General features: G+C 46.7%; 1 protein-coding gene across 1 annotated transcript; it reads right to left on the bottom strand.

The window, feature by feature from the left end:
• Window positions 1-879: 879 nt before the first annotated feature.
• Window positions 880-8,722, bottom strand: MRPL44 (mitochondrial ribosomal protein L44). The gene is made up of 4 exons (XM_040982807.1): window positions 8,524-8,722; window positions 5,961-6,429; window positions 4,046-4,224; window positions 880-1,169 (listed from the first exon to the last, which is right to left on the bottom strand). Exons 1-4 carry the CDS (start codon window positions 8,700-8,702, stop codon window positions 998-1,000), a joined length of 999 nt encoding a protein of 332 aa, XP_040838741.1. The 5' UTR covers window positions 8,703-8,722; the 3' UTR covers window positions 880-997.
• Between the last annotated feature and the right edge of the window lie 15,966 nt (window positions 8,723-24,688).

Raw genomic sequence — 24,688 nt, 5'->3', positions numbered from 1 at the left:
GAACCGAACACAAAGCATTAAAGAGCCCAGAGTGCCGGAAGGCCTGCGCTCTGCTGTCTGAGGGTGCGCAGCACACGGCACCCGTTACTACAGAACATCAAACTCACTTGGTAAATACATCCTTTTTCCATTAAGCTGCTTTTGGATTTCATTTTCCTAATTCTTAAAACATAAAATTTACCTTTCCCATAAAATTTACCATTTATTTTATAGACACTGAATTACCAGGAGGTATATTAAAAGTGCTTAAAATTCAAACACACAAAATGTAGAGAGCATGTAAGTCATGATCTGCTTAAAATCGGCAGTTTCCAGGAGCGCCGTAACAGACTGCCAATCCCATGCCAAGATCCATCAGCTTCCTGGCACTCTCGGGGAAACCGAGTTAAGTTGCATCAGGACATTTAGGAAGAGTCACTATTCAAAAAAAATTACTTCGTTTCTATTTGAAGGCAGATTTACAGAGAAAATGACAGAGAATGAAATCTTCCACCCACTGGTTCACTCCCTAAGCGCCTGCAAGAGCCAGAGCTGAGTCAACCGGAAGCCAGGAGCCAGGAGCTTCTTCCAGGTCTCCACGCAGCTGCAGCGTCCTGAGCTCTGGGCCGTCCTTGACTGCTTTCCCAGGGCACAGGCAGGGATGCCAGCCCTCCAGGCTGAGGACTGATATCCCTGGCACTGGCCCTAGGAAAAGTTCACTTTTTTCTTCGTGTTATAACAAACCTAATACGTCACTCAAGTTATGACATCACAAAACTTGAGGGGAATAGTCAACTGTGTAAATAATATATGAGGACAAAATGAAAGACTTCCCAAAAATTTCTTAAGAAAATGTTTTTTTAAAAGAGGACAAAACAAACAAGACTTAAACAACATGTCACTCACACGGATTTAATCTCAGTGACCAAGCACGAAGAAAAGACCAACATGCTGGGCCTGGAATGCCGGGGACGTCGGCCTCGGGGCGGGCTGGCCAGGCGAGGGCCACGTCGCCCGGCTAGCTGGCAGCGACGGTCCTCTCCACGCTCGGCTTCTCCACGGGCTTGGAATAGTCCCAGGGCCGTCTGTTCTCCGAGAAGCCATACAGCTTCCTGAGTGCCACTCGAGCAGCTTCTTCTTCCGCAAGCAGTACTGTTTCCCCGGGTCCTTCTGCGATCAACTTCTTATCACTGCAAAGAAGCGCAAACACCCTAAATGACACGGTGCATGAGACACAGCACAGAAAACAGTTACACCTTCTGAGTCGCACCTTAACAGTCACAAACAACACATACTTTAGATACTATCAACTTTTAGAATAAAAAAAAAAATTAGGGGCCAGTGTTGTGGCATGGCAAGTCAGGCCTGTGACGCTGACAACCATAGGACACCGGCTGCAGGCCCAGCCGCTCCACTTCTGATCTAGCTCCCTATTAAAGCCAGCAGCCGGGACAGCCGCAGCAGCCAGCCCGAGGACTTGGGCTCCTGAACTCATCTGAGACCGGGATAAAGCTATGGCTTCTGACTGGCTTGGCCAACTGCTATGGTCATCTGAGGGTGGACCAGCAGATGCAGATTTCTGCCTCTCCTCCTCTTAAAAAAAAAAAAAAAAAAAATATATATATATAGGTGCCTTTTTTGTTTTGTTTGTTTTTTAAAGATTTATTCATTTTCATTGCAAAGTCAGATATACAGAGAGGAGGAGAGAAAGAGAAGAAGATCCTCTGTCTGATGATTCACTCCCCAAGTGAGCGCAATGGCCAGTACTGCGCCGATCCGAAGCCAGGAGCCAGGAACTTCTTCTGGGTCTCCCACACAGGTACAGGGTCCCAAAGCTTTGGGCCATCCTCGACTGCTTTCCCAGGCCACAGGCAGAGAGCTGGATGGGAAGTGGAGCCACCGGGACCCTAACCGGTGCTCATATGGGATCCCGGACGTGCAAGGTGAGGACTTTAGATGCCAGGCCACACTGCTGGGCCCCGTTTTGTTTTTGTGTTTGAAGATATATGGGTGTCAGACACAGGCATGCCAGCAGACAGGGTCTGGAACACTGGACTCAAAACTGTCCACCTATGAGGGAAATTACGGGATCCAAGGTCTGACCATACAGTGCATATGGCAGAACTGGGTCTCCTCAGCTGATGAAGCCTGGGCAGGGACAGCATGTCCAGATGACCTTGAGGGACTCGACAACCAGTTCACTGAGGCCTGAGGAGGACATTTAGTACCGCGGACTACAGAGCAAACCGGACATCTTTCCCGGCCAAGCTTTGACAGCAAGTGTCTGGACGAATTGACTCAAAGGTTGCTCGTGTCAGCGGAAGGACCTTCCAAGGATTTCCTCATCCTTGGAGCAACAAATTCAACAGCATTTTAGAACTAGGAAAACCACCTTAGCAGTGCCCTCAGAACACGCTCCACACCGGGACCCTGGGACACAGGGCACCTGTCTCCCATCCCAGGGCAGGGATGTGGTTGGCTGCTGGGAGCGGCCCTTTCCCAACTCCCCAGATGAATAAAAGGAGACTGAAGACAGCTGTCTCACCCACTCTCCTCCACTCCTCCCCCCCCTCGCATCAGTGCTCCACATGGCCATGCATCCTTAGCTGTGTGAACATCCCCCCAAATCAATTTATTATAAAAATTATAAATACATTTAAAAGACTGGTAATAAAACACTGAAATACAAAATCAAAGAGTGGGGAAAATTTAGACTCTTGGTATTCTACCAAAGTTACTCACAGCAACAATGTACTTTTTTTTTTCCAGGTCGCAGTCTGTGAACTGCTGACAAAGGATGTGTTTGAGGTTTGTCAATGAGTAAAAAAAAAACCACTATCTCATTATTTGTCTTTACATCTGAATTAAGATGAAGCGTTACTATTTGCAATATCTTCCATTGCTTTATACAAATTGTTTACTTCTTGGAGAGGCACACAGACCAAGAGGGACTGGCAGTGACAGCCGCCATCCACAGGTTACTCCCCAAATGCCCCGGAAGGCGGACACTGGCCCAGGACACGGTGGGAAAACTGAATCCAGTCGTTGTGGGCTAGCGGCAGCAGCATGAACGGCAGTCAGCAACACGTGTCCCACAGCCTGCACCGACAGGCAGCTACGATAGGAGACGAAGGCTGCTTTCCACCCAGGCACCCCGATGGACAATGCAGCCTTAACCTCCAGGCCAAAAGCCACTTCTCCCACTGAGTCCTTCGTGGATGATTACAAAAACACCAGAATTGCAATCTGCTTATCTTAGACCATGTTTATATTTAATATTTCAACCAAAAAACATCTGAAATCAGTTTAGGGCAGGTCAACTTTTACTAACAAAATGAATAAGCTCTCAACATGGTACAATTTATATATTTTTCATGGACAATTAAGCCCTTTGTTTTCCCGTTTCAGGTTCATTTGAAGCTACCAACAAAAACAAATTAACATTTAAGAGATCTTTCATCTTTAAACAGAAATATGTAGGTGCCCAAATTATATAATTATAAATTATATAATAAATGACTGGCTCATAGAAGCTTTCATTTAAAAAAAATACAGGTTGGGGCCACAGCCATGGTGTCATAAGCTAAGCCTGCACCTGTATGTTGGGGACATCCCACACGGGCGCCGTTCATGTCCCGGCTGCTCCACTTCTGCTCCAGCCCCCTGCTTGTGGCCAGGAAAAGCAGCGGAGATCGCCCCAAAGCCTCGGGCCCCTGCACCCATGCGGAAAACCCACAGAAAGCTCCTGATTCCTGGTTTCTGTCCGGCTCAACTCCAGCCACAGCTGCCATCTGGGGAACAAGCCAGCGGATGGAAAAGCTCACTCTTTCCTTTTCACTGTAACTCTGCCAATTCTAAGTAAACATAAAATAAAACTTAAAAACATGAAAACTTTAAGAATAAGTTGCTTACCTTCCCCTAAGAGTGACTGGCAAGAGAGCCATCAGTCAACAGATAATATGTGGCAATCACAGGGTGAGATTTTAGACAATCTGCAATGCAATGTGGCTGTTACGGAAATGTCTTCCAGCCAAAGCTAAGAAACTAAGAATAAAAGCTTACTAACCAGTACAAGCCGACAAAGTACACAGGCAAAGCCGTGGTGCTCCCAGACTGCCTGGTGAGTCTAGACTCGGGAGCGGGAACGTTCCTTTTCTTCAGTTCTCCGACCAGAAGTCCCATGGGGTTTACTACCTTCCACATTTCAAAGAGCTCCTTTCCCGTCATTTGAGTAATTAAGAAATCCTGAATGTAGAAAATATGGTTTAAATATTTAAATTAGTAGAAACATAGGAGTCAATTCAAAGTACATTTTTAACACAAGTCCCGAACTTTAAAAGAAAGTAAAAATGTGCTATAGGTTGGGTATTCCTAACTTAACAATAAACAAAATCTACATTGCTGAGCACTGAGCATCCTCAGCCTCAGATTTCGGGGTTAGGGACCCTCAAGCAGTAAAGCCTATGCAAGCATTCCCAAATCCAAAAAACCCCCACACTGTAAGTTCATCCGCCAACGGGTTGTGGCTCTTTCTACTCCACTTTTGGTTCCAGGGCCAGGCAGAGTGCCTCGCAGTCAATACCAAGTAGATCAATGAAGGAAATACTACAGTTCCAACTTGTGGATTCTAAGGAAGACTTATAAACACCAGACACTACAGAAAGTTCTAGTCAAGCCGCCACCTGTGACACCCATCTGTCCATCTGAGTGGCTTCATTTCCAATCCAGCTTCTGCCAGCTAGTGGAAGAGGGCTCAAGTATGTGGGCCATGCCACCCAAGTGGGACTGGCTGAAGCTCCTGGCTCCTGGCTTCCGCCTGGTCCAGTGCTGGCCACTGCAGCCCTATGGGTCATAAACTAGAAGATGGAGGATCTTCTTGTCTGTAACACTTCCAAAACAAATAAATCTTTAAAAAAATTCTTTTTTTTTTTACAGTTCAGGGAAAATCGAAATAAAAGTTTAGTACTAAAATTTTCTTGCACAGGTTTTTAATAACACATTTTTCATAAACATAAACATGAAGATCCTTCATGTGCATGGACTTCAAAAAACTTTGTAACGCAAATAAATTAGCTTTCCAATTTTATTTTCCATTAAGCTTCTGAGGTATTCTGGTTTACATCCGGACTGTCAATGTTTAACAGGATCTTTAGCTGAAATTGCTAATGATGGTCTAAAAAAATGCATTTCCCAAGGAGTCTCTTGAGTATCCTGTAGATTTTTCAAAGCTGTGACCAAAATTTCTTCACCTTTAAAATCCCACAGAATCTATAACGATAAAGAGACTAGAAATTAAGAAAGGACTTAATGAGAATTTATTGAGAAAAAGCTGTAACTGTAGGACTAGGGTCTGAGGCAGGCGTGGCCTACCCTACTTGAGATCCTAGCCAGGACAGGAGGCAGTTGTCACCAAGCAACAGAGGCCAACCTGCCGGTCAGTGAGGTATCCCTCCCGAGCAGGTGACCAGGCCTGGCACAAACACGGAACAAGCAGATTAACACAGCAAGGGCTGAAATCCAAGGATCTGACAGTCAAGCATTTGAATCGAGACCTTCTCAGGACTCAGTGCGATCATGTGGCCTCTTTGCCATGAGAAAAAACTGTTCTCTAACAGCAGATGGTTAAACTGCTCCCACTTCATAAACTCCAGAACAACCAAGCTATACCAATTACACATAAAAAAAATATTGAGTTAAGCTCCTGGTTAACAAAAATCTGTACTTCCCGGGGACTTACAAGAGCCGAACAGCAGCTGCTAATTCAGCATGAAGTTCCCAACCTGCTAAGTCCTTGCAAAGCGTTCTCGGCCCTCACCCACTCCTGGAACACCCAGGAAGCACTGACCACGCACCGCCCTTGACCCTGAGGATCCACTGCTTAACGGCCTTGACATTTCCAAGGAACACACCTCAGGGAATTTCACAACCCACTTCTCTTCCCCTCAAGCCCAGCCAAGCATGCAGGACGAGTAACCACCCACCCTGATGAAGACGGCGGTCCTCTGGGGTCCGCTGCTCTGCAGCAGCGCTCCGAGGACGGCAAAGAACGTGCGCTGCAACACCGCGGCCGGCACGGGGAAGGCGGCGCTCAGGGTCAACTGCTCCACGGCCAGGTTTCTCGCCACGTGACACACGGTTTCCTCACCAGCGAGGAAGTCAACCAGACTCTGGATGCCTTCCGCGGGCAAGTCTGGGAACTCATCTTCCAGCAGCTGCGTGAGGCAGGCTCGGGAGAAGCGCTCCCCCTGTTCCGCCAGTTCCTGGTTGTCCTTCAGGGTCAGCAGGGCAGCCTCTTTGTCCACCCCGAGCTTTTGGCGTCTGGCCTCCTCGCTTTGAATATAGCAGCGATTCACAAATGCGGTTTTCAGAAGATCTAAGGAAAAAGTCTCTTGCAAGCGAGGCCCGAAGGCTTGTATTTCTGCGTGGTAATCCCAGTTGGGCTTCTCTGAACTAAAAACGTAAAAATGGAAAGAGATGGTTAAAGCATCATTACTAAGACGCTTTCAAGGCTCAAGCTGTTCTCACCTCACCAAGGGACAGAGAGGGCTCCTCGTGGCACGCCCTTCTGGTCCCTGGGGTCCCTGAGCGCTCAGCCGCCTGCTGCCCTTCTGATCCCTGTGAGACAAGGCAGGCAGCAAGAGCAGCCTGTCTACTCATGTTTGGGGGAACTCTTACCTGAGGGGATGTGGAATTGAGGATTGCCGGGCCAGTGCTGGAACACTCACCAAGCTCTTTCCCTACTGTTGAGTGCCTACTATTCTTATTTTCTTACTTTCTTTCTTTTTTTTTTTTAATTTACTTGGGCCTGGCATGATAGCATAGTGGCTAAAGTCCTTGCCTTGGATGCACCAAGGTCCCATATGGGCTCCGGTTATAATCCTGGCAGCTCCACTTCCCATCCAGCTCCCTGCTTGTGGCCTGGGAAAGCAGTCGAGGACGGCTCAAAGTCTTGGAACCCTGCACCCGCGTGGGAGACCCAGAAGAAGCTCCTGGGTTTGGATTGGTTCAACTCCAGCCATTGTGGACGGAAAATCTTTCTATTTCTTCTCCTCTCTGTATATCTGCCTTTCCAATAAGAATAAATAAACCTTTAAAAAAAACTTATGCATTTTTATTGGAAAGACAGAATTACAGAGAGGAGGAGAGACAGAGAGAAAAGATGTACCAACTGCTAGTTCAGTCCCAAAATGGCCCCAACAACCTGAACTGAGCTGATCTGAAGCCAGGAATTTCCTCCAGGTCTCCCACACAGGTGCAGGGTCCCGAGGCTTTGGGCAGTCTTCGACTGCTTTCCCAGGGAGCTGGATGGGAAGCGGAGCAGCCAGGACACAAACTGGCACCCAAATGGGAACCCAGGACATGCAATGGGAGGATTTTAGCTAACTGAGTCATTGTGCTGGGCCTTGCTTTTCTTTTCAGTATGTGACTGCATTAGCTCCTTTCGTAAGAAATAGTTTTCCTTACCTATATCTAAAAAATGTTTTTGCACTGTATTGTAACATTAATTACTAAGAGGAAATTCAAAACTTTTTTTTTTCAATGTTAATTGACCTGGAAGGAAGTGTGAGGCGGTCGGTCAAGAGGGAGACACACGGTCCCATGTACACGGTCCCTCAACAAACACCCAGAACTCAAGGCGAGTGACCTCTGTGGACGGCAAGAACCGGCCAGCTGGGCCACCACCTGCTGCCTCTGCGGAAGCGGGAACAGCGTCCAGCTGGTCTACCACGAGCCGCGGGCATGCTTGACACCAGAGGTCCAGCCGGCTATCTTCCTTCCTCCCTCGTGGCAACCCTGCCCCTGCGTGGGAGACCTGGAAGGAGCGCTTGGCTCCTGCCATTGTGGCCACTTGGGGAGTGAACGGGCGAGCCAATGGATGCTCTCTCCTCTTCTGCAAATCTGCCTTTCCAATAACAATCAATAAATCATAAAAAAAAAACTTCATTTTATATCTTGGTATGAAACCTAACTCATAACACAGATTGAGGTCCTGAACAGTAAATACATTATCTGATGTTGAACCTTATGGCGTTTTGAAAGTTGCTCCTGAAATCAACCATGAGATAATCTACTGTCGACAGCATGTGGTTGCAATTCATATGCAGGAGGTAAGTTCACAATCATAACCAATAGTGAAGTCATATGCTAAAAAGGTCACACCTAAAATAGGTTCTCTGCCGCTGGACCTAACCTCCCCTCGCTGCGCTGCCGTGGGCATGCACTGCCCTTGTACCTGAGCCTGACGACACAGGACCCCTGCACCCCATGTCCACCAGCGACCCCACAGCAGGAGGCCACGGCACGTCCAGCACATTCCCGCACGTGTGCACCCCGCCAAAAACACGCTCCCGCAGATGTCCACACATCCCACAGGTGTCCGCGCCACCCACCCACGCATCCCATGAGTGTCCACGCATCCCGCGGATGTCCACGCATTCCGTGTGTGCCCACGCCGCCCGCGGGTGTCCACGCATTCCGTGGGTGTCCACACCTCCCACAGGTGTCCACACCGCACGCCCCAGCCCTCCCGCAGCACGCTCCTACCGGCGCACCGGCGGCGGCGGGCACCGGAGCAAGCGCCAGCGCTCCAACTCCTTCTGGAAGCGCCAGGCGGCACGGAAGCCCTTCTTCACTCCGCGAGCCGGCGGGGCGAGCGCGGGGCCAGCAGGGCCCAGGAGGCGGCGAGGCCCCTGCCGGAGCAGCTGCACCAGCCCAGACGCCATCGCAGGGGCAGTGAGCCACCGCGGACGGAAGGAAAGACATCGGACCGGTGCCCCGGGAACACAGCCCGGCGGAACTGGGCAGCGGAGGCGGGGCGGCCGCGCGGCGTCGTGACGCGACTGCGCAGGCGCAGGCGCCGGCTGCGCTCCTGGCGAGGCTGACTGACAAACTTTGGATCCTGGCTTTTTGTCCAGTCGGTTGCTTTCTGGTCCCTTTTCTCGTCAAACTGAAACAAACAAAAACTTGTTTCGCGCTTGGTTTAAGCACTTAAAAAAAAGAAAACATTGCATGTTTATGAAGTTTGATGAAGCGGTTCCAACCGACGCTGCAACCACTACTGGGCAAATATTTACTGACTTTGCACTTTTTAAGCTGACATTCAAAAATCCTTCCTTTCAGAAGCCCCTAAACTCATAAAACGTTTGCCCCTTAGTCAAAACACAGCGAACTGTGAAGATTTTAAACCATTCTGGGATTTCAGATATTACTTGGGGTTTTCTTTGTTTTATTTTAAAGTGTTTTATTTTGGGGGCCTGGCACAGTAGCCTAGCAGCTAAAGTCCTTTCCTGGAGTGCGCTGGGATCCCATATGGGTGGTGACTCTAATCTCAGCAGCCCCACTTCACTGCCCATCCAGCTCCCTGCTTGTGGCCTGGGAAAGCAGTGGAGGATAGCCCAAAGCTCAGGACCCTGCACCTGCATGGAGACCTGGAAGAGGCTCCTGGCTCCTGGCTCCTGGCTTCAGATCAGCTCAACTCCAGCCACCGTGGCTGCTTAAGGAAGGAACCAACAGATCTTCCTTTCTGTCTCTCCTCTCTGTATGTCTGACTTTGCAATGAAAACAATAAATAAATCTTTTCTAAAAATAAAATGTTTTGCTTTTTATTTTACTTGAAAGACAGTTCCCTCTGCTCATGAACTCCCTTCAGTGCCCACAATGGCCTGGCTGGACGCCACGGAGGCACATGCCGGAACAAAGAGGGGTCTTCCATCTGGGAGGCAGAAATCCAAGCACTTAAACTCAGCACTACCTTCCAGAATATGCATGTGCTGGAAACTAGATCAAGAGTGCAAGAACCGGAACTTGGGCCAGGCACGCTGCTAGGAACCGTGAACATTGCTGGCAGCATGTTAATGGTTACACCAAAAGCCCAACACACTTTCCACTCTACTCAGAAACGTCACGCTGCCTACTTGTCAGATAATGTAAGTTTTCAAAGATCTTATGTGAATGTCCTGAGGAACTTCCATACTGCTTTCCACAGTGACATCACTAGTTTCCGATGACACAGCTATCCTGGTTCCAAGCCACATGACTCAAACAGCAAGCAGAGGCAGTGGGACCTTAAAGGGCCAGAACAGCCAGTGTCTATTGTTCTATCCCGTTCCCTCTGTGTTTCCTCGCAGCCCTCCTTCCCAGGGAGTGAGAACCAGGGAAGGCAGTGACCCCGGAGCTACTCCAGCGCCCGCCCTCCTCCCATTTCTCCATTACCCTCTCAACACTCCAAGACCCTCAAACTACAACAAGCGCAGCCTGCTGGGAGACCGGGCTCTGTCATATGCTGCTTCTCTCTGCACATCAGTAATTCGCCTCTTCTGTGGGTTTATTAAACTTTAATAAATCTGATCTAGTTGTGAATTTGCTGCCTGTTTCCTCTCTGGTCTGTGCCTTTTTCTCAACAATTTTCATTCCCATAAGTCTGCATAAGAATCCCTTTTGGGGGCCGGCTTGTGGCATACTGGCTTAAACTGCTACCTGTGACACCATCATCCCAAACAGGTGTCAGTTCAAGTATTGGGTGCTGCACTTCCAGCCCAGTTCTCTGATGATGGCTTGGGAAAGCACTGCAGGATGGTCCAACTGCTTGGATCCCTGCATTCAATGACGGACCTGGAGGAACCTGCTGACTTCTGGCTTTGACCTGTCCAGACCATTGGATCATTTAAGAAGTGAGCCAACAGAAGGAAGATCTAGCTGGACAGAAGTTATTTCTCGTTGTGGTTTTAATTTCTATGTCTCTGTAAGGAATTAGATGAACTAATAGATTGGGTCAAACATCTGTTGGAATAAAGGTAGAGTTTCTTTTTTAAATTTTATTTTATTGGAAAGGCAGATCTAGAGAGAGAAGGAAATACAGAAAGATTTTCCATCCACTGACTTACTTCCCAAGTGTCCGCAGTGGCCAGAGTTGAGCTGATCTGAAGCCGGAGCTTCTTCTGAGTCTCTCATATGGGTGCAGGGTCCAAAAGTGTGGGCATTCTCTACTGCCTTCCCTGGCCACAAACAGGGAGCTGGATGGGAAGTGGAGCAGCAAGGACACAAACTGGCACTAATAAGGGATCCCAGTGCATGCAAGGTGAATATTTAGCTATTAGCCTATTGCACTGGGCCCCAAGGAGTTTCTTTAAATGTTTGTAAGATTGGGACTATGTCAGCCAGTGGACTCTGAATAGATTTCATCGCGATTGGAACGGCAAGATTGGCAGCAATTCAGAACTGTTGAGGAGTTCCAAGAGAGGTGAGACCTAGCAGTGATGGAATGTGGGCAGAGAAGCCAGGGAAAGGTGAGTGTCTGCAGCTTTGTGTGTCCAGGTTATTCATCGCATGTCTCTTAGGACAACGTATATTGTTGGCAAAGCTGGGACATAGGTCTTCAGCTTAATGGATGGATGTAAGGATAATGACCAATTGTTCCTCTTTGGATTATGTTTGGTTGGATTATGATTGGTTGGATTGCCATATGGACTTGTGATTTGCTATTGTGCTCTATTGTCACCAAGCTAGATTAATAAAGACTCCTTAATAAACCATAGACATGTCTGGTGTGATCTCGCTCGCACCCCGCAACATTAGTGCAGTTGTTATGTAACTATTTTTAAAGATTTGTTTTTATATTTGAAATGTAGAGTTGCTGTTTCACTTTCCAAATGGACACAAAGGCCAGGACCGAGCCAGCCTGAGACCAGGAGCCAGGAGCTTCTTCCAGGTCTCCTGTACTGGTGGCGGGTGACCGAGGACTCGGGCCATCTGCTGCTGCTTTCCCTGGTGTGTTAGCAGGGAGCTGGATTGAAAGTGGAATGCTAGCACTTCAGGTAGCAGCTCAACCAGTAGGGCCACAGTGCCAACCCCTTGATATAAATGGTTTGATTCCTAATTTAAAAAGGATATGTTGTAGGCTGAGTTGATTAGTGCTCGTTAAGCTGGGCCAGAACAGGAACTGGGCTTACTGTAGCTAAAAACACCCAGACTAATTGGACTCATTTGTATCCAATTCCCTGGCTCAATTAGGAGGGGAGAGAGCGTATAAGGAGGGATGAAGAAGCAATAGAGACTTTGGAGAGACTTCTACTGGTCTCTTGTCAGTGCTTCATCTTCAGACCCTCTCCCCGTCCACGTTATGGTCAGAGCAAGGATAAACTTCTTTGATGTGGTTGCAGAAGGCAAGCTGACTTTCAATCTATCATAGCTTTATATAGTTCTTTCTCACACTGTGTTAGGATTGTTCTATGCAGTCAATATACTATCCAAGTTATACCTCTTTCTGAGGTTTAGTAATACACCACAGGCTCCTTTTAGGTAACGTGCCATGTGTGATAATGCTCACCAACCCATGAGTAGCCAAGACCTTTTGCCAATACCGCGTGAGAAAGTCGTACTAGGAATCGGTCTTCAGCCCAGTCAAACCTTCAGTTGACTGAAGCCTTCTGCGAGGTGCTGAGCCATAATCCCTCAGCTAAATTGCTTCCGAATTTCTGACCTTAAGGACCAATGTGAAAGATCATTTGTTACATTGAGTCACTAAGCTTTGAAGGAATTTGTTACTCCAAATAGTAAGTTGCAATAAAACTGTACTAGTAGTAAATTGTTACTCCAAATATTTCTACTGAAATAGGGAACTAATATCCTTGGGATCAAATCAATTGGAAGAAAATGAAAAATGGAAAAATAAATATTATTGTAGTACCCGTTGGTTCCAATGGAAGACAGGGATGAAAACAGAACCAACCCAGCAATTGCAACCACCAGCTGATCAGGACAATGGACTGTGCCAGGTCCTGTGCTTGCTAGTACATACAAGAATCTGGTCTGGGAACACCTCAGACAAAGTTTCTTTGGGGAGCCCCCCAATCGCACTTCCGGACTCAGAACCCTAACCATCATTGTCACTGTCCCACAGCGATGGACTTGGTGCACAGAGCCAATAATAACACGTGCGGACCCTGACTGATGGTCAAAGCCAAAGTTTGTTAGTGGCATCAGACTTTATACATTGAGGGTCATATGGGATAAGGGAGGAGGTATTGAGCTTATCAACAAAACCCATTAGCTATTTCTATACTTTTGTTTGGAACTCCTTTTGTCTTGTATATTCCACCAAGTGTTGTCATACACATGAGGTCCATTCAACTGTTTTTTCTTTAAGATTTATTTTTATTATTTTTTTATTGGAAAGGCGGATATACAGAGAGGAGAGACAGAGAGGAAGATCTACCGTCCAGTGATTCACTCCCTAAGTGAGCGCAGTGGCCAATGCTATGACGATCCGAAGCCAGGAGCCTCTTCCGGGTCTCCCACGTGGGTGCAGGGTCCCAAAGCTTTGGGCTGTCCTCTGCTGCTTTCCCAGGCCACAGGCAGGGAGCTGGAAGGGAAGCGGGGCTGCCGGCATTAGAACCGGCGCCCATATGGGATCCCGGGCGTGCAAGGCGAGGACCTTAACCTCTTGCGCCACTGCGCCGGGCCCACATGGAGTGTTTTTATACAAATGATATCCAATCAGGAATATAAAAGGTAGCCATTTGGGTGTTTTCATATAAATATTATCCAATCAACTGTAATCCTGTGCTCACTGACCTTCTAGGGTCACAGTGTCTTCCTACACATAAGACAGAGGACAGAACAAGTCAATCAACCACCTCAGCAATATGTTGGCAGTGAAAAACTGGGCCAATGGAGACTTTATGATGGACTATGTCAATCAGTGGATTCTTCAACGACCTCATTGTGCTTGGAGTGGTGAGAGAGGCAGCAATTCATAACTGTTAAACTATCAAAACCACTTGATTAAGACCCTTGGAGCATGCCCCATATCGGGGACCTGGAGTGGGTGGGAGCCTAGGTGGGGCTTCTCCCTTAAAATCCCCTTTTACATCAGATATATTAAGGAAACAATATGGAACTAGTTGTTTTGCCCATCTTCCTGTAGTGCTTGAACCTTTTTACCCTAATTATGTCAAGATTGTCAAAAAAAATTTTTAAAAAAAAGAAGAGGAAAAATCATATCCCATACTCAGGGATCTATTTGGAAGTAGTCCCCTAACATGAGGTATTAATGAAAGAGGCTTTTGTAATTTATGTGGAAATTATGGTTCCTTTGGGAATCTCATTACAGAATTTGCTGACTTTTGTGAAATTAAATCTAAATTCTATAATAAAAAAAAGAAAGAAAAATAAATATTGTGTGTTTGTGAGACCGAGGGGAAGGCCTTAGAATAGTAGAATGAGTTGGATGGGGAAATTTTTCTAGATGCAGGAAAGATGCAGGAAGGGACAGCCTTGCAGAGCACGTGCAAAGGCATTGAAGCAAGAACGGTTATGACTCAATTAGCAAAAAATATTCCAGAAAGAAAACGGCTCCACCCTCCGATCACTGTGCTGCAGGTTCACTTTCCAGTCACTAGAAGAGCTTCCAAAAAACAAGTTCAAGAAATGTTGAGGTTGGGGAGGTGTGGTGACTCAACGCTTTTTTTTTTTTTTAAGATTTATTTATTTTTAATTAGAAAGGCGGATATACAGAGAGGAGAGACAGAGAGGAAGATCTGATGGTTTACTCCCCAAGTGATAGAAATGGCTGGAGCTGAGCCAATCTGAAGCCAGAGCCTCCTCCGGGTCTCCCATGTAGGTGCAGGGTTCCAAAGCTTTGGGCCGTCCTCGACTGCTTTCCCGGCCCACAGGCAGGGAGCTGGATGGGAAGTGGGGCTGCTGGGATTAGAACCGGCGCCCATATGGGATCCTGGGTGTTCATGGCAAGGTCTTTAACCACTACACTATCGCTCCGGGCCCTATTCAACAGCTTTAATGTTCAAAGTGCAAATGCTGGTTCTAGTCCAGGCTGTTCTATGCCAATCTAGCTGTCTGCCTATGGCCTGGGAAAGCAATAGAGGATGACTTAAATCCTTGAGCCCCTACACATGCGTGGAAGACTAAGAGGAGGCTCTAGGCTCCTGGCTTCAGATTGGCTCACCTCAGGCCATTGTGGCCTTTTAGGGTATGAACCAACATATGGGAAATTTCTCTCTGTTTCTCTTTGTTTCTGTAATCTCTCTGTTTTTCTTTCTGTAAAACTGCCTTTCCAGTAAAATAAATCTTAGATCTTTGACATATATATATATATATTTCTAGTAATCTTACTAAGTTGATTAGCGTACAAAGGGTCAAGGGCTACAGGGTGAGAGTGGGTAATGCCATTGCTTCCACACTAATATTATTTTTCCCTATATCTGGGGTCAGGGGAAAAACAAAGAAAAAAGCCCCACCCAACCTCTCACCCATCCCAGATCCCCAACAGGAGGCGCGCTCCAAAGGTCCTGCTCAAACAGTTTTGATAGTTCATCAGTTCTGGATTGCTGCCAATCTCGCCATTCCAATCAAAATGAAACCTATTCAGAGTCCACTGGCTGACAGTCTCTTTGTGGTTGGGGTTCTAAGATCAGCACTTCAGTTGAAGGGAACTCCAAAGAAACTTCATCTAAGATGAACCCAGACCTGATTCTTGCATGTGTTGGCTCCTACAGAGTCCAACACCATCCGTCACACCAATCAGTTTATGCACATGCAGGTCATTTCAATTGCTGGGTCTGTTCTGTTTGCAGCCCTGTCATTCTCGTGAACCAACAGGTGATGTAGTCCAGCTCAATCCTACCCACTTCATACTCGGTCCTCACACAAACCAGTAGGAGCTGTAGGCTAGTTGGGGCGACTCCCCATAACCCCCACCAGTTCTGCTCCCTACCCTGGTTCCCATGCTTGCCAGTATGAACCGCAGGCTTGTCTAGTCTGCCCCACATCCCATTTAGCTCTCGCACATGTCAATGGGCATTGAAGCCTAGTTCAACCCAACCAACCTACTAACCAGCTCACACACCTACTGGCAGGTGCCTTTCTGTCTAGCCACCCCAGCCCCTGTCCTGGTTTTTGTGCTATGCAGTGAGAGTGGTAACCCGTGAGGGAGGTGCCCACTATTTCCCTTCTAGGCCACATCCGCTCCCAGATTATGCACTCTCCAGGTGGTTCTGGCTTTTGACTTGACAGAATTGGCTCCCATTGCAAGCCTCTGCCAGCTAATGCTGCGGCTAAGCCCAACCAACCTTTACCCAGTCTAATTTTGGCTTGTACCAGTTGGAACAGTCAGCCCACCATAGCCCTTCCCTTATCTCTTTCACATGAGGCCCACAGGTGTTGTAGCCCTGCCTAGTCTGATCTGCACCCAACCCAGCTCACGCTTTCCAGCAGGAGTAGCTGTCCAGCAGGGGAGCCCACATTCCCCTGCTGACTTTGCCTCCTCCCCCTGAGTGTCACATGTGCTGTTTGGGTGCTGCAACCATATCCGGTACGGCTCATCTCACCTTGGCATTCCTTAATGTGTCCTGGTATGTGTCGCAACCGAACCTGGCTCGACCCACACTGTTCTGGTGCTCGGTTTCGCCAGTGGATGATGTGAACTGATTCAGCCTGGTCTGCCCCCAACCCATGCCATGTGTATGCCAGTGGGTAACTTTCCATGGCTTGTTCTGGGCTATTTCCTATCATGTTTCTTGCTCTTACCTGCTCATTCTGTGTCCTGCCAGAGGAGTTGCCCAGGCTCCTCCATCAGAAACCCTCCCAGTGCCAGATTTCACACATACCAGTGTGTCCATGAGCCAGCCCTACTCAGTTCACCTCTTGTCCTAGCAGGAACAGTGACTTTTCCTGACTGGCCTTCAACCCAATCTGGTTCTTACTGTTGGATGTTTCAGCCCAGCCAAGGCTCTTCCATACCCCCATATAGCTCACACATGGTTCAGTAAGGGCTGCGACCTAGCCTAGTCTGTCATACATCTTCCCTGGTCCTCCAGAGCACCAGAGGGTGTTGGAGTCTGGCCCGGCTTGGTGCTTCCAGTCCCAGTCCACACTTATGCCAAGTGAGATTGCAACCGTATCCTGATCAGATTGCAGCCCCAATTCCAGCCCATGCACTCTTTGGTGGGAAACTCAACCCAGCTAGGGCGTCCCCTTAGCTCCCCAACCAGGCCTATTCCCAGCCTTAGATCATGTGCAGGTCAGCAGTTGCTCCTATTTAGCTTGGCAGAGCCCCTCACTTGTCCTGGCCCATTAGATGCTGTGGCTTACGTCCCTGTCTCACGCAGATCAGTAGGTGCAAGGACCTACTTGGCATGACCTGTGCTTCAACCTAATTTCTGTTGTTTCTTGTGAGTTAAGGTTTGTTCAGCCCTGCCCATTCTGCCCACTTCCAGTGGCAGCCCGGCCCACCCCACATCCTGTTTTAGGATGCACATTCAGGTGCTGCTGCCTTGGCCTGCTCTGACTGTTGTGTGTTCCTTTACCCGTGAGTGATGGCAGTTGGCATGGTCACACCTAGCTTAGTCCATCACAACCCCAGCTTGCGAGCTAACCAAGGGGACTTCTATTTCCACAGGGTTGGGCCCACACAACTCCACAGAGTCTACCCCCAGACCTAGTTCTCTTGCGTGCTGGATAATGTCTTGACCCTGCCAAATGTGACCACTCCAGCACTCTACCACCCAGTCGGGCAATGGTATCTAACACTGCCAAAGAGGCCCCCATCCATAGCTTTGGTGTGGCAATCAGTGATGTTCTATGCTAACAGCCCATCTCTGGATTCCTAATTGGGCTGGTGAATCTGTCTAACCCAAATTATTTTCTGCATACTTCTCTCCAAACCACCAGGTATCAGTCCCCACGCATGCCTGAAACTTTCATGACCCTGTCACTGGGAATCACCCAAAATTCACTCTCACCTACACTCAAACTGGCCTTAGTCATGGATGTCCCCCGGCAGCAAAGCCTAGCACCACTTGGTGTACTGGCCGCCCAAGGCCGAGGACTCGTTCACTGCCTTGCGGCAGTGTCTTTGGCATGAGTCCCCAGCATTGAGTCCAACAGCAGGAACACCCCCCCACAGCTGCCACACTGCAGGGAGCAGCAGTTGCCTCCAATCCCAAGGCCCGAACGGCTGAGGTCAAAGATCTCAAAGACAATATCTCTACCACCTTTATGGAAGCAATGAAAAATGTTTCCAATAGTGATTTAAAAAATAAAAATTAGCAAAGAGGGAAATTATAGATATTAGATCACCAATTTATAGACTTAAAGGTTTAAATCCCACTGTGTCTAACTTCAAAAAAAAATCATTCACAAAGAAGCAGAAATGATTTCAGTTTTTCTCTTTGTAACGTGGCTTTTTATGTTAGCTTACAGAATAAGCCTTTGTGACACACAAAGAGCCATCTATAAGAAATCCTGGCAAAGTTTCTAAATAAGCGCACACAGGCTTCCTTCCTGTCTGGGATGAGACCATTTCTTCAGATGTTCTGGCCAGCTCTGAGGAGACCTTGTCCCAAAACAACAAACCTCCGTAGGTTCCATTTTAAGTCTGTTCCCCAGATTTCATGTATTCTGAACAGGCATAAGCGTTGATTAGCACATTTAACAATAATGGCTGAAAGATGCTGATGTTAACAGAGGTTTATATCAGCCAGAGACAAGTCAAGAAAACAAATCCCACATGTAGAAAATTTAATACAAAGAAGTAGTGACAAAGCTGTCAGAAAAACTGAAAGAGTGTGGCCAGCACCACAGTGGAGTAAGCTAAGTCCCCACCCCACTGCCACACCATGCCAAATGGGTGCCAGTTTGAGTCCTGGCTGCTCCACTTCCCACCCAGCTCCCTGCTTGTGGCCTGGGAAAGCAGTGGAGGACGGTCCAAAGCTTTGGGAAGCTGCACAAGCATGGGAGACTTGAAGAAGCTCCTGGCTCCCAGCTTTTGATCAGCTCAGCTCCAGCCATTGTGGTCTTTTGTGGATGGAACCAGAAGATGGAAGACCTTCTTTGTTTGTCTCACGGTAAAGTCTGCCTTTCAAATAAACAAATCTTTAAAAATAGAGGGCCTGGCACCATGGCCTAGCAGATAAAAGTCCTTGCCGTGAACACGCCACGATCCCACAAGGGCATCGGTCCTAATCCTGGCTGCCCTACTTCCCATCCAGCTCCCTGTTTGTGCCTGGGAAAGCAGTTGAGGATGGCCCAAAGCCTTGGAAATCTGCACCTGCATAGGAGACCTGGAAGAGGCTCCTGGCTTTGGATTGGCTCCGCTCCAACCACTGTGGCTGCTTGGGGAGTGAATCATCAGACGGAAGAACTTCCTCTCTGTCTCTCTTCTTCTCTGTATATCTGATTTTGCAATAGCAATAAATCTTTTAAAAAAATTTTTAAAAAAGAACCAATATACTTTAACTTATGTCAATATTGAAGGTAGGACCCCTATATTAAAATGAATAATAGTGGTTATTACCCTGAAACTGTAAAACACTCCTTCAAGGAGGTCCAGAATAAGGCACAGGTGTATGGAATCAGAGGAGGTAATTTCTGGATGGACATTTGGAAGTCAATTTCAAGGTAAGGAATCTGAATAAAAGTAATAGATACTACATGTGATTGATACCCCCTATATCACCAATAAAAAGTATGTATTATTCTCATTTCGGAGATGCAAATTTGGCAAAGACTTTACTTAAATTGCCAACAGTTTCTCTGTTAGTGGGAAAGCTCTGTGACTCTGCAGGTCGTCTCTTCCCACATGGTTGGCAACCACCAGTAGGAAATCTGCTAACAGACGGTGTCTTCTAACTCAGTAGTCCAGCTACCAAGAAATCATATCCATCCATTCTTTTGTGTGCCTAGAGTCCATCCACTTTAAAAGACTTAGTGATCTACTACCACCATTTGAAAGTTTGTCCTTAAGGGCCCAGCACAACAGTTCAGTGACTAAATCTGGCCTCGCACGCACTGACATCCTAAATGGGCACTGGTTTGTGTCCCGGCTGCTCCACTTCCCATCCAGCTCCCTGCTTGTGGCCTGGGAAAGCAGTCAAGGACGGCCCAAAGCCTTGGGACCCTGCACCCATGTGAGAGACCTGGAAGAAGCTCCTGGCTTTGAATTGGCTCAGCTCCAGCCATTTCGGTCACTTGGAGAGTGAACCATCAGATGGAAGATCTTCCTCTCTGTCTCTCCTCCTCTCTGTATATCTGCCTTTCCAATAAAAATAAATTTAAAAAATGTTTGACTTCTAGGCAAACTTTTAGTTTTCATTTGTATCTGCCCATTTGTTGAGAAAAAAAATTTCATAAGAAATCATTTTAAAAATAAATTATATACTAGTGACAAACCTGACAACCAAACTGCCATAGCTATATGATTCTAGGACAGACCAATATACTGACTGAAATAGTGCATAAATAATTGTAAAAGATTGTAGCCTATGTTATCTCATTTAGGCCTCAGAAAAACTTGTGCTAAAGAAAACTGAAATTGAGAGAATTGGAGTGAAATTTCCATGCTAAATGGTGTTATTTTAGCTAATAAAACATAGTGACATTTTATTTGTTTGAAATACTTAGGCTACACCTCCCCCATGCCTTTCACTAATTCTGTCAAATGTACCAATAGTAACAGGTCTGGATTTTCAAGCATAAATGAGAGTAGGTAGCAAGGTACCAGGGATCATTTTCATACGCTGTGACATGATGAACGCCAGTCTTCGAAGATGGAGTGGAGAACTCGTGGTGAAGGAGACAAAGGCCGCACAATGACAGAGGAAGCAGTTCTTCACGTGCATGATGGTTTCATTCTTCACGAAATTCAAACCGTATTTTCCTCTGTGGAAATTCAGTGCTATTCTAGTTTGTCTACTACTGTGTCTAGTTTTCTGTCTGGAGGTGACAATGAATGATGGCATTGAAAATACATTTACTTAACTCCAGTGTGAGATTGTGATTTTTGAGTCTTATTTGTCATCTGAAACATTGTTTTCTAAGATTTGTTTATTTTTATTGGGAAGTCAGATTTACAGAGAGAAGGAGAGACAGAGGAAGTTTCTGTTCTGGTTGCATATGTATTTTTTTTTAATATTTATTCCATGAACTTTAACAAATTGCGCAAGGAAAATATTTGATTGCAGTTATGAAGTGCCATATTGTACCTGTCCTAATGAATAGTTCTAGTTATATTAAGTGTCTTAACTGCTTGTGATTGGTTGAATTTATGTTCTGTTGCTATTTAGAATAGGCAGTTAAAACAATGTTCAAGTTAGGGCTGGTGCCAAGATAGTAGGGCAAACCTACAGCATCCATATCGCATATTGACACTGGTTCAAGTCCCACTACTCCACTTCCGATCCAGTTCCCTGAAAAGGTGCCTGGAAAAGCAGAGGAGGGTAACTCAGGCCCTTGATCCCAGGTACCCACATGGGAGACTTAGAGGAGCACCCAGGCTCCTGGCTTCAGATCAGCCCAGCTCTGGCCTACTGTTTTGGTCATGACCCAGCAAATGGAAGATCTGTCTTCCCTCTCTGTAAACAGTTGGATTTCAAATAAAAATAATTTTTTTAAATGTTTGACATTTTCTTTTTAATATCGTTTACCAAATTGACAGGGGTGCATTCCCATGTGGGCAGCATTAGGTTGGGGAAGGTCAGGAGTGGAGGAAGGTGGGCGGGACAAATATTTCAGGGGTATTTTTTTCCTCCTATGTCTTCAGGGGAGGAGGAAGAGAAGGTTGTACCTTGCTGTGAAGCTATATCAGCACCCCAAAATTGGGAATGGTCCTCTGATGGTGTCTTACTGACCCTAATGTGGGGAAGAGTGTTCTAAGGATGTTACTTGAGTGGTTATTTTTTTATTTAAAACTTTTTTATTTATTGATACAATTCCATAGGCTCTGGGATTTCCCTTACCCCCCAAACTCCCTCACCACTACTGATTTTAACAATAGTATATTCCTTCATAAGCAGTCTTAAGTCCATCATTCTGCTAAGTGTATCCTGACATTGCGGGTACGGACAATGGCAGACGGTCCAGCATCCTATTGTCAATATATATATTTTCACAGTTTCTTTGGGAGTTATGAGGAGGTGTTGGTTTCATTGCTCCAGAGTTGAGAAAATCTTTCCAAAGGTCTATTAGTTGACAAAGTCTACCTTAGTGCATCCACAGGCCCAGGAACATGCTGCAAAGGTTGGCCAGGAGAATTGTCCAACCTGTTCTGCTTTCTGTCCTCTAATGAGGCAACTGAAGTCCCCTGCTGGCCTAGATAAGCTGGTCCTCATGTCCCCTGTGTGCATTTGGGCATGCTGTCTACTGTGCAGGAATGAGCAACTGAGGAGGCCCAGTTCTGATACATGCCCTCTAAGGTCAGATCACATATCCTGTGATTTTCCCTGTGGCTGGGGTGTGAATCCAGCGGTCTAGCTGGGGAATCCCCAAGACACCTTCCCCAGGGTGATTTCAGACTTGACTCTTCTGTGCACCAGACAGTCAATGCAGGCTCAACTTTGATATGTCACCTGTTCCAGCCAATACACATTGCAGTGGATGCAGCTGCCTGGTTAATTCTTCCCTAGCCCCACATCTCTCATGAACCGATGGGCACTATAGCCCAGCCCAGCCATCTAGCCACAGATTTGGTTCTCATGCACATCAGCAGATGCTATAGCATAGTTGGCTAAGTTGCAACCCATTTCACCCACAGACCAGGCCCACATGTATGCCTACAGGTGCCACTGCCTTATCTAGCCTGACCCAACCCCAGTCCCAGCTCTCACATTCACTTGCATAAGCAATAGGCAAGCAGGGCAGTCCAAGAGACACCTCCAACTAGGCCCACTCACTACCAGTCCTGGGTCTTACACGTGCCAGTGGGTGCTACGGCCCAATCTGAGATAACCTGCCCCCAGTCTTGACATTTGGCACCAGGTGCTACAGCCTAGCTCAGCCCAAACCTGCTTCCAGTTTAGCTCTTGCCAGCGGGTACAGCAGCCTAGCCCAGCCTGGTCCACATCCAGCCACATCCAGCCCTCATGTGAGCTGGCAGGTGTTGTGCTCCCACTTGACCTGGCCAGCAACCCTTCCTGGCTCTCACTTGTGCAAGTGTGTGCTATGGACTGACTTGGGGGCCAGGTTGGGGTGTCCCTGCCCAGTGTTCCCTACCACCCCTGTGGGGAGCCATACAGTTGGGTCAGATGGCATGGGTGTGTGATGAGCACCACTCCTCAGTTAGCAAGGCTGCGAGGAGTTTCTGGCTGCGAGGCAAAGGCCCGGCAGAATGTCTCTGCTCAACTCACTGCTGCCTCACCCCATTGTATGGACACTCAGTCACATCTCTGATGTTTCATAGAATTCTTTTGAGGGTGTTGTTGTTGTTTTTCTGCTAATGTGAAGTGATTCCTGTAACTGGTGTAAAACCTCAAGTTGATCAATCATGTTATGATACAAACATCTTTAGCGATGTGAGGCAAAGACACACAGCTAAAAGTATACAATAGTACAATTGAGGCCACAATGCTTCCAAACATCCTGTTATGTGCCCACCTTTGTCCTGAAGTTTGCCCTAATATAAGTAATGTTTTCCTTAAGAAATGGCTTGATAATATCTTGGAACAGATGGCAATCATGGAGGTACAAAGAGTTTGTTTACCATGTGCCTCGAATTGTTACAACGCATGATATGACACATTTTGGTTTCTCACAATGGAAAGCAGAAAGTATATGGGGCATTTTCTAAAGGGAAACAAATGTGAAACCCTGCCCCCCAAAATGGCTTAAATTATCAACCTTTTGGGCCCAGCGCGGTGGCGCAGTGGTTAAGGTCCTTGCCTTGCACACCCAGGATCCCATTTGGGCACCGGTTCTAATCCCGGCAGCCCCGCTTCCCATCCAGCTCCCTGCCTGTGGCCTGGGAAAGCAGTCGAGGACAGCCCAAAGCTTTGGGACCCTGCACCCGTGTGGGAGACCCAGAAGAGGCTCCTGGCTTGGTTCGGATCGGCATAGCATCGGCCGTTGCGCTCACTTGGGGAGTGAACCATCAGATCTTCCTGTCTGTCTCTCCTCTCTGTATATCCGCCTTTCCAATAAAAATAAAATAAATCTTAAAAAAAAAAAACCAACCTTATATTGGCACTTATATTTAGGGAAAGAAAACAGTTTATAAAAACTTCTATCTTATATTGGCACTCATATTTAGGGAAAGAAAACAGTTTATAAAGATAAAAGGAAGTTTCTTGTAAAGGCCCTCTGTTTGCAGATTGGCTGAGCTGCCTTGATCCCTTTCACTGCCCTTTACCAAAAGAACAAAAAACAATTAAATCAGCATTAAGAACAAAAAACAATTCAATCAACATTAAGAACAAAAAACAATTGAATCAGCACTAGGTGAAGGTGATGGTAATTAATGCATGATTTGATTATAAGATTCAGCAAAGAATCTATGTTATATACTTGTATAAATTCTTTTCCTTTATGATCTTTTAACTCTGTACTCTTAATATTTTAAGCAATATTAGTTTGTGTTTAGTAAAAATTGATTTTGGATATAAGTAAGCCATTTGTCACTATGTAACCGCATGTGCTGCCAACCGTGGAGTTCCTGGCTTCAGCTGAGTGACTGCAGGTTTGAATGAGTAATAGCTCACTGAGAATATTTTCTCTAAAGTAAAATAATAATAATGTTTTTTAGGATTGATTTTGTAATTATTCTTTTATAATGAAGTAAAAATGAAACAATTGGATGTTGTGCAAAAGCTTGTGATGATTTGTGTATAAATAAAGAAGGCAGCTTTTCTCAATTGTCCATTATGAGCATCATGCCATAATGGTCCACACCTCTTCTGCCCCTGCTTATCTGTTCTTCAAATCATCT

Source organism: Ochotona curzoniae, unplaced genomic scaffold (genome assembly GCF_017591425.1).
Source record: "Ochotona curzoniae isolate NIBS_2020 unplaced genomic scaffold, NIBS_Ocur_1.0 contig_3643, whole genome shotgun sequence".
NCBI lineage: Eukaryota > Metazoa > Chordata > Mammalia > Lagomorpha > Ochotonidae > Ochotona > Ochotona curzoniae.
The sequence above is the reverse complement of the archived record's forward strand: the minus strand, read 5'-3'. Positions and strand labels throughout refer to the sequence as shown.

Bases quoted from the DNA above. Each gene is read 5' to 3' on its own strand.
- MRPL44 (XM_040982807.1), bottom strand. From the start codon at position 8,702: ATGGCGTCTGGGCTGGTGCAGCTGCTCCGGCAGGGGCCTCGCCGCCTC. The intron at 6,430-8,523 runs GTAGGAGCGTGC...TTACGTTTTTAG, and splicing joins CCGCCGCCGCCGGTGCGCCG to TTCAGAGAAGCCCAACTGGG. The intron at 4,225-5,960 runs GTGGGTGGTTAC...TTCTACATTCAG, and splicing joins GGACCGCCGTCTTCATCAGG to GATTTCTTAATTACTCAAAT.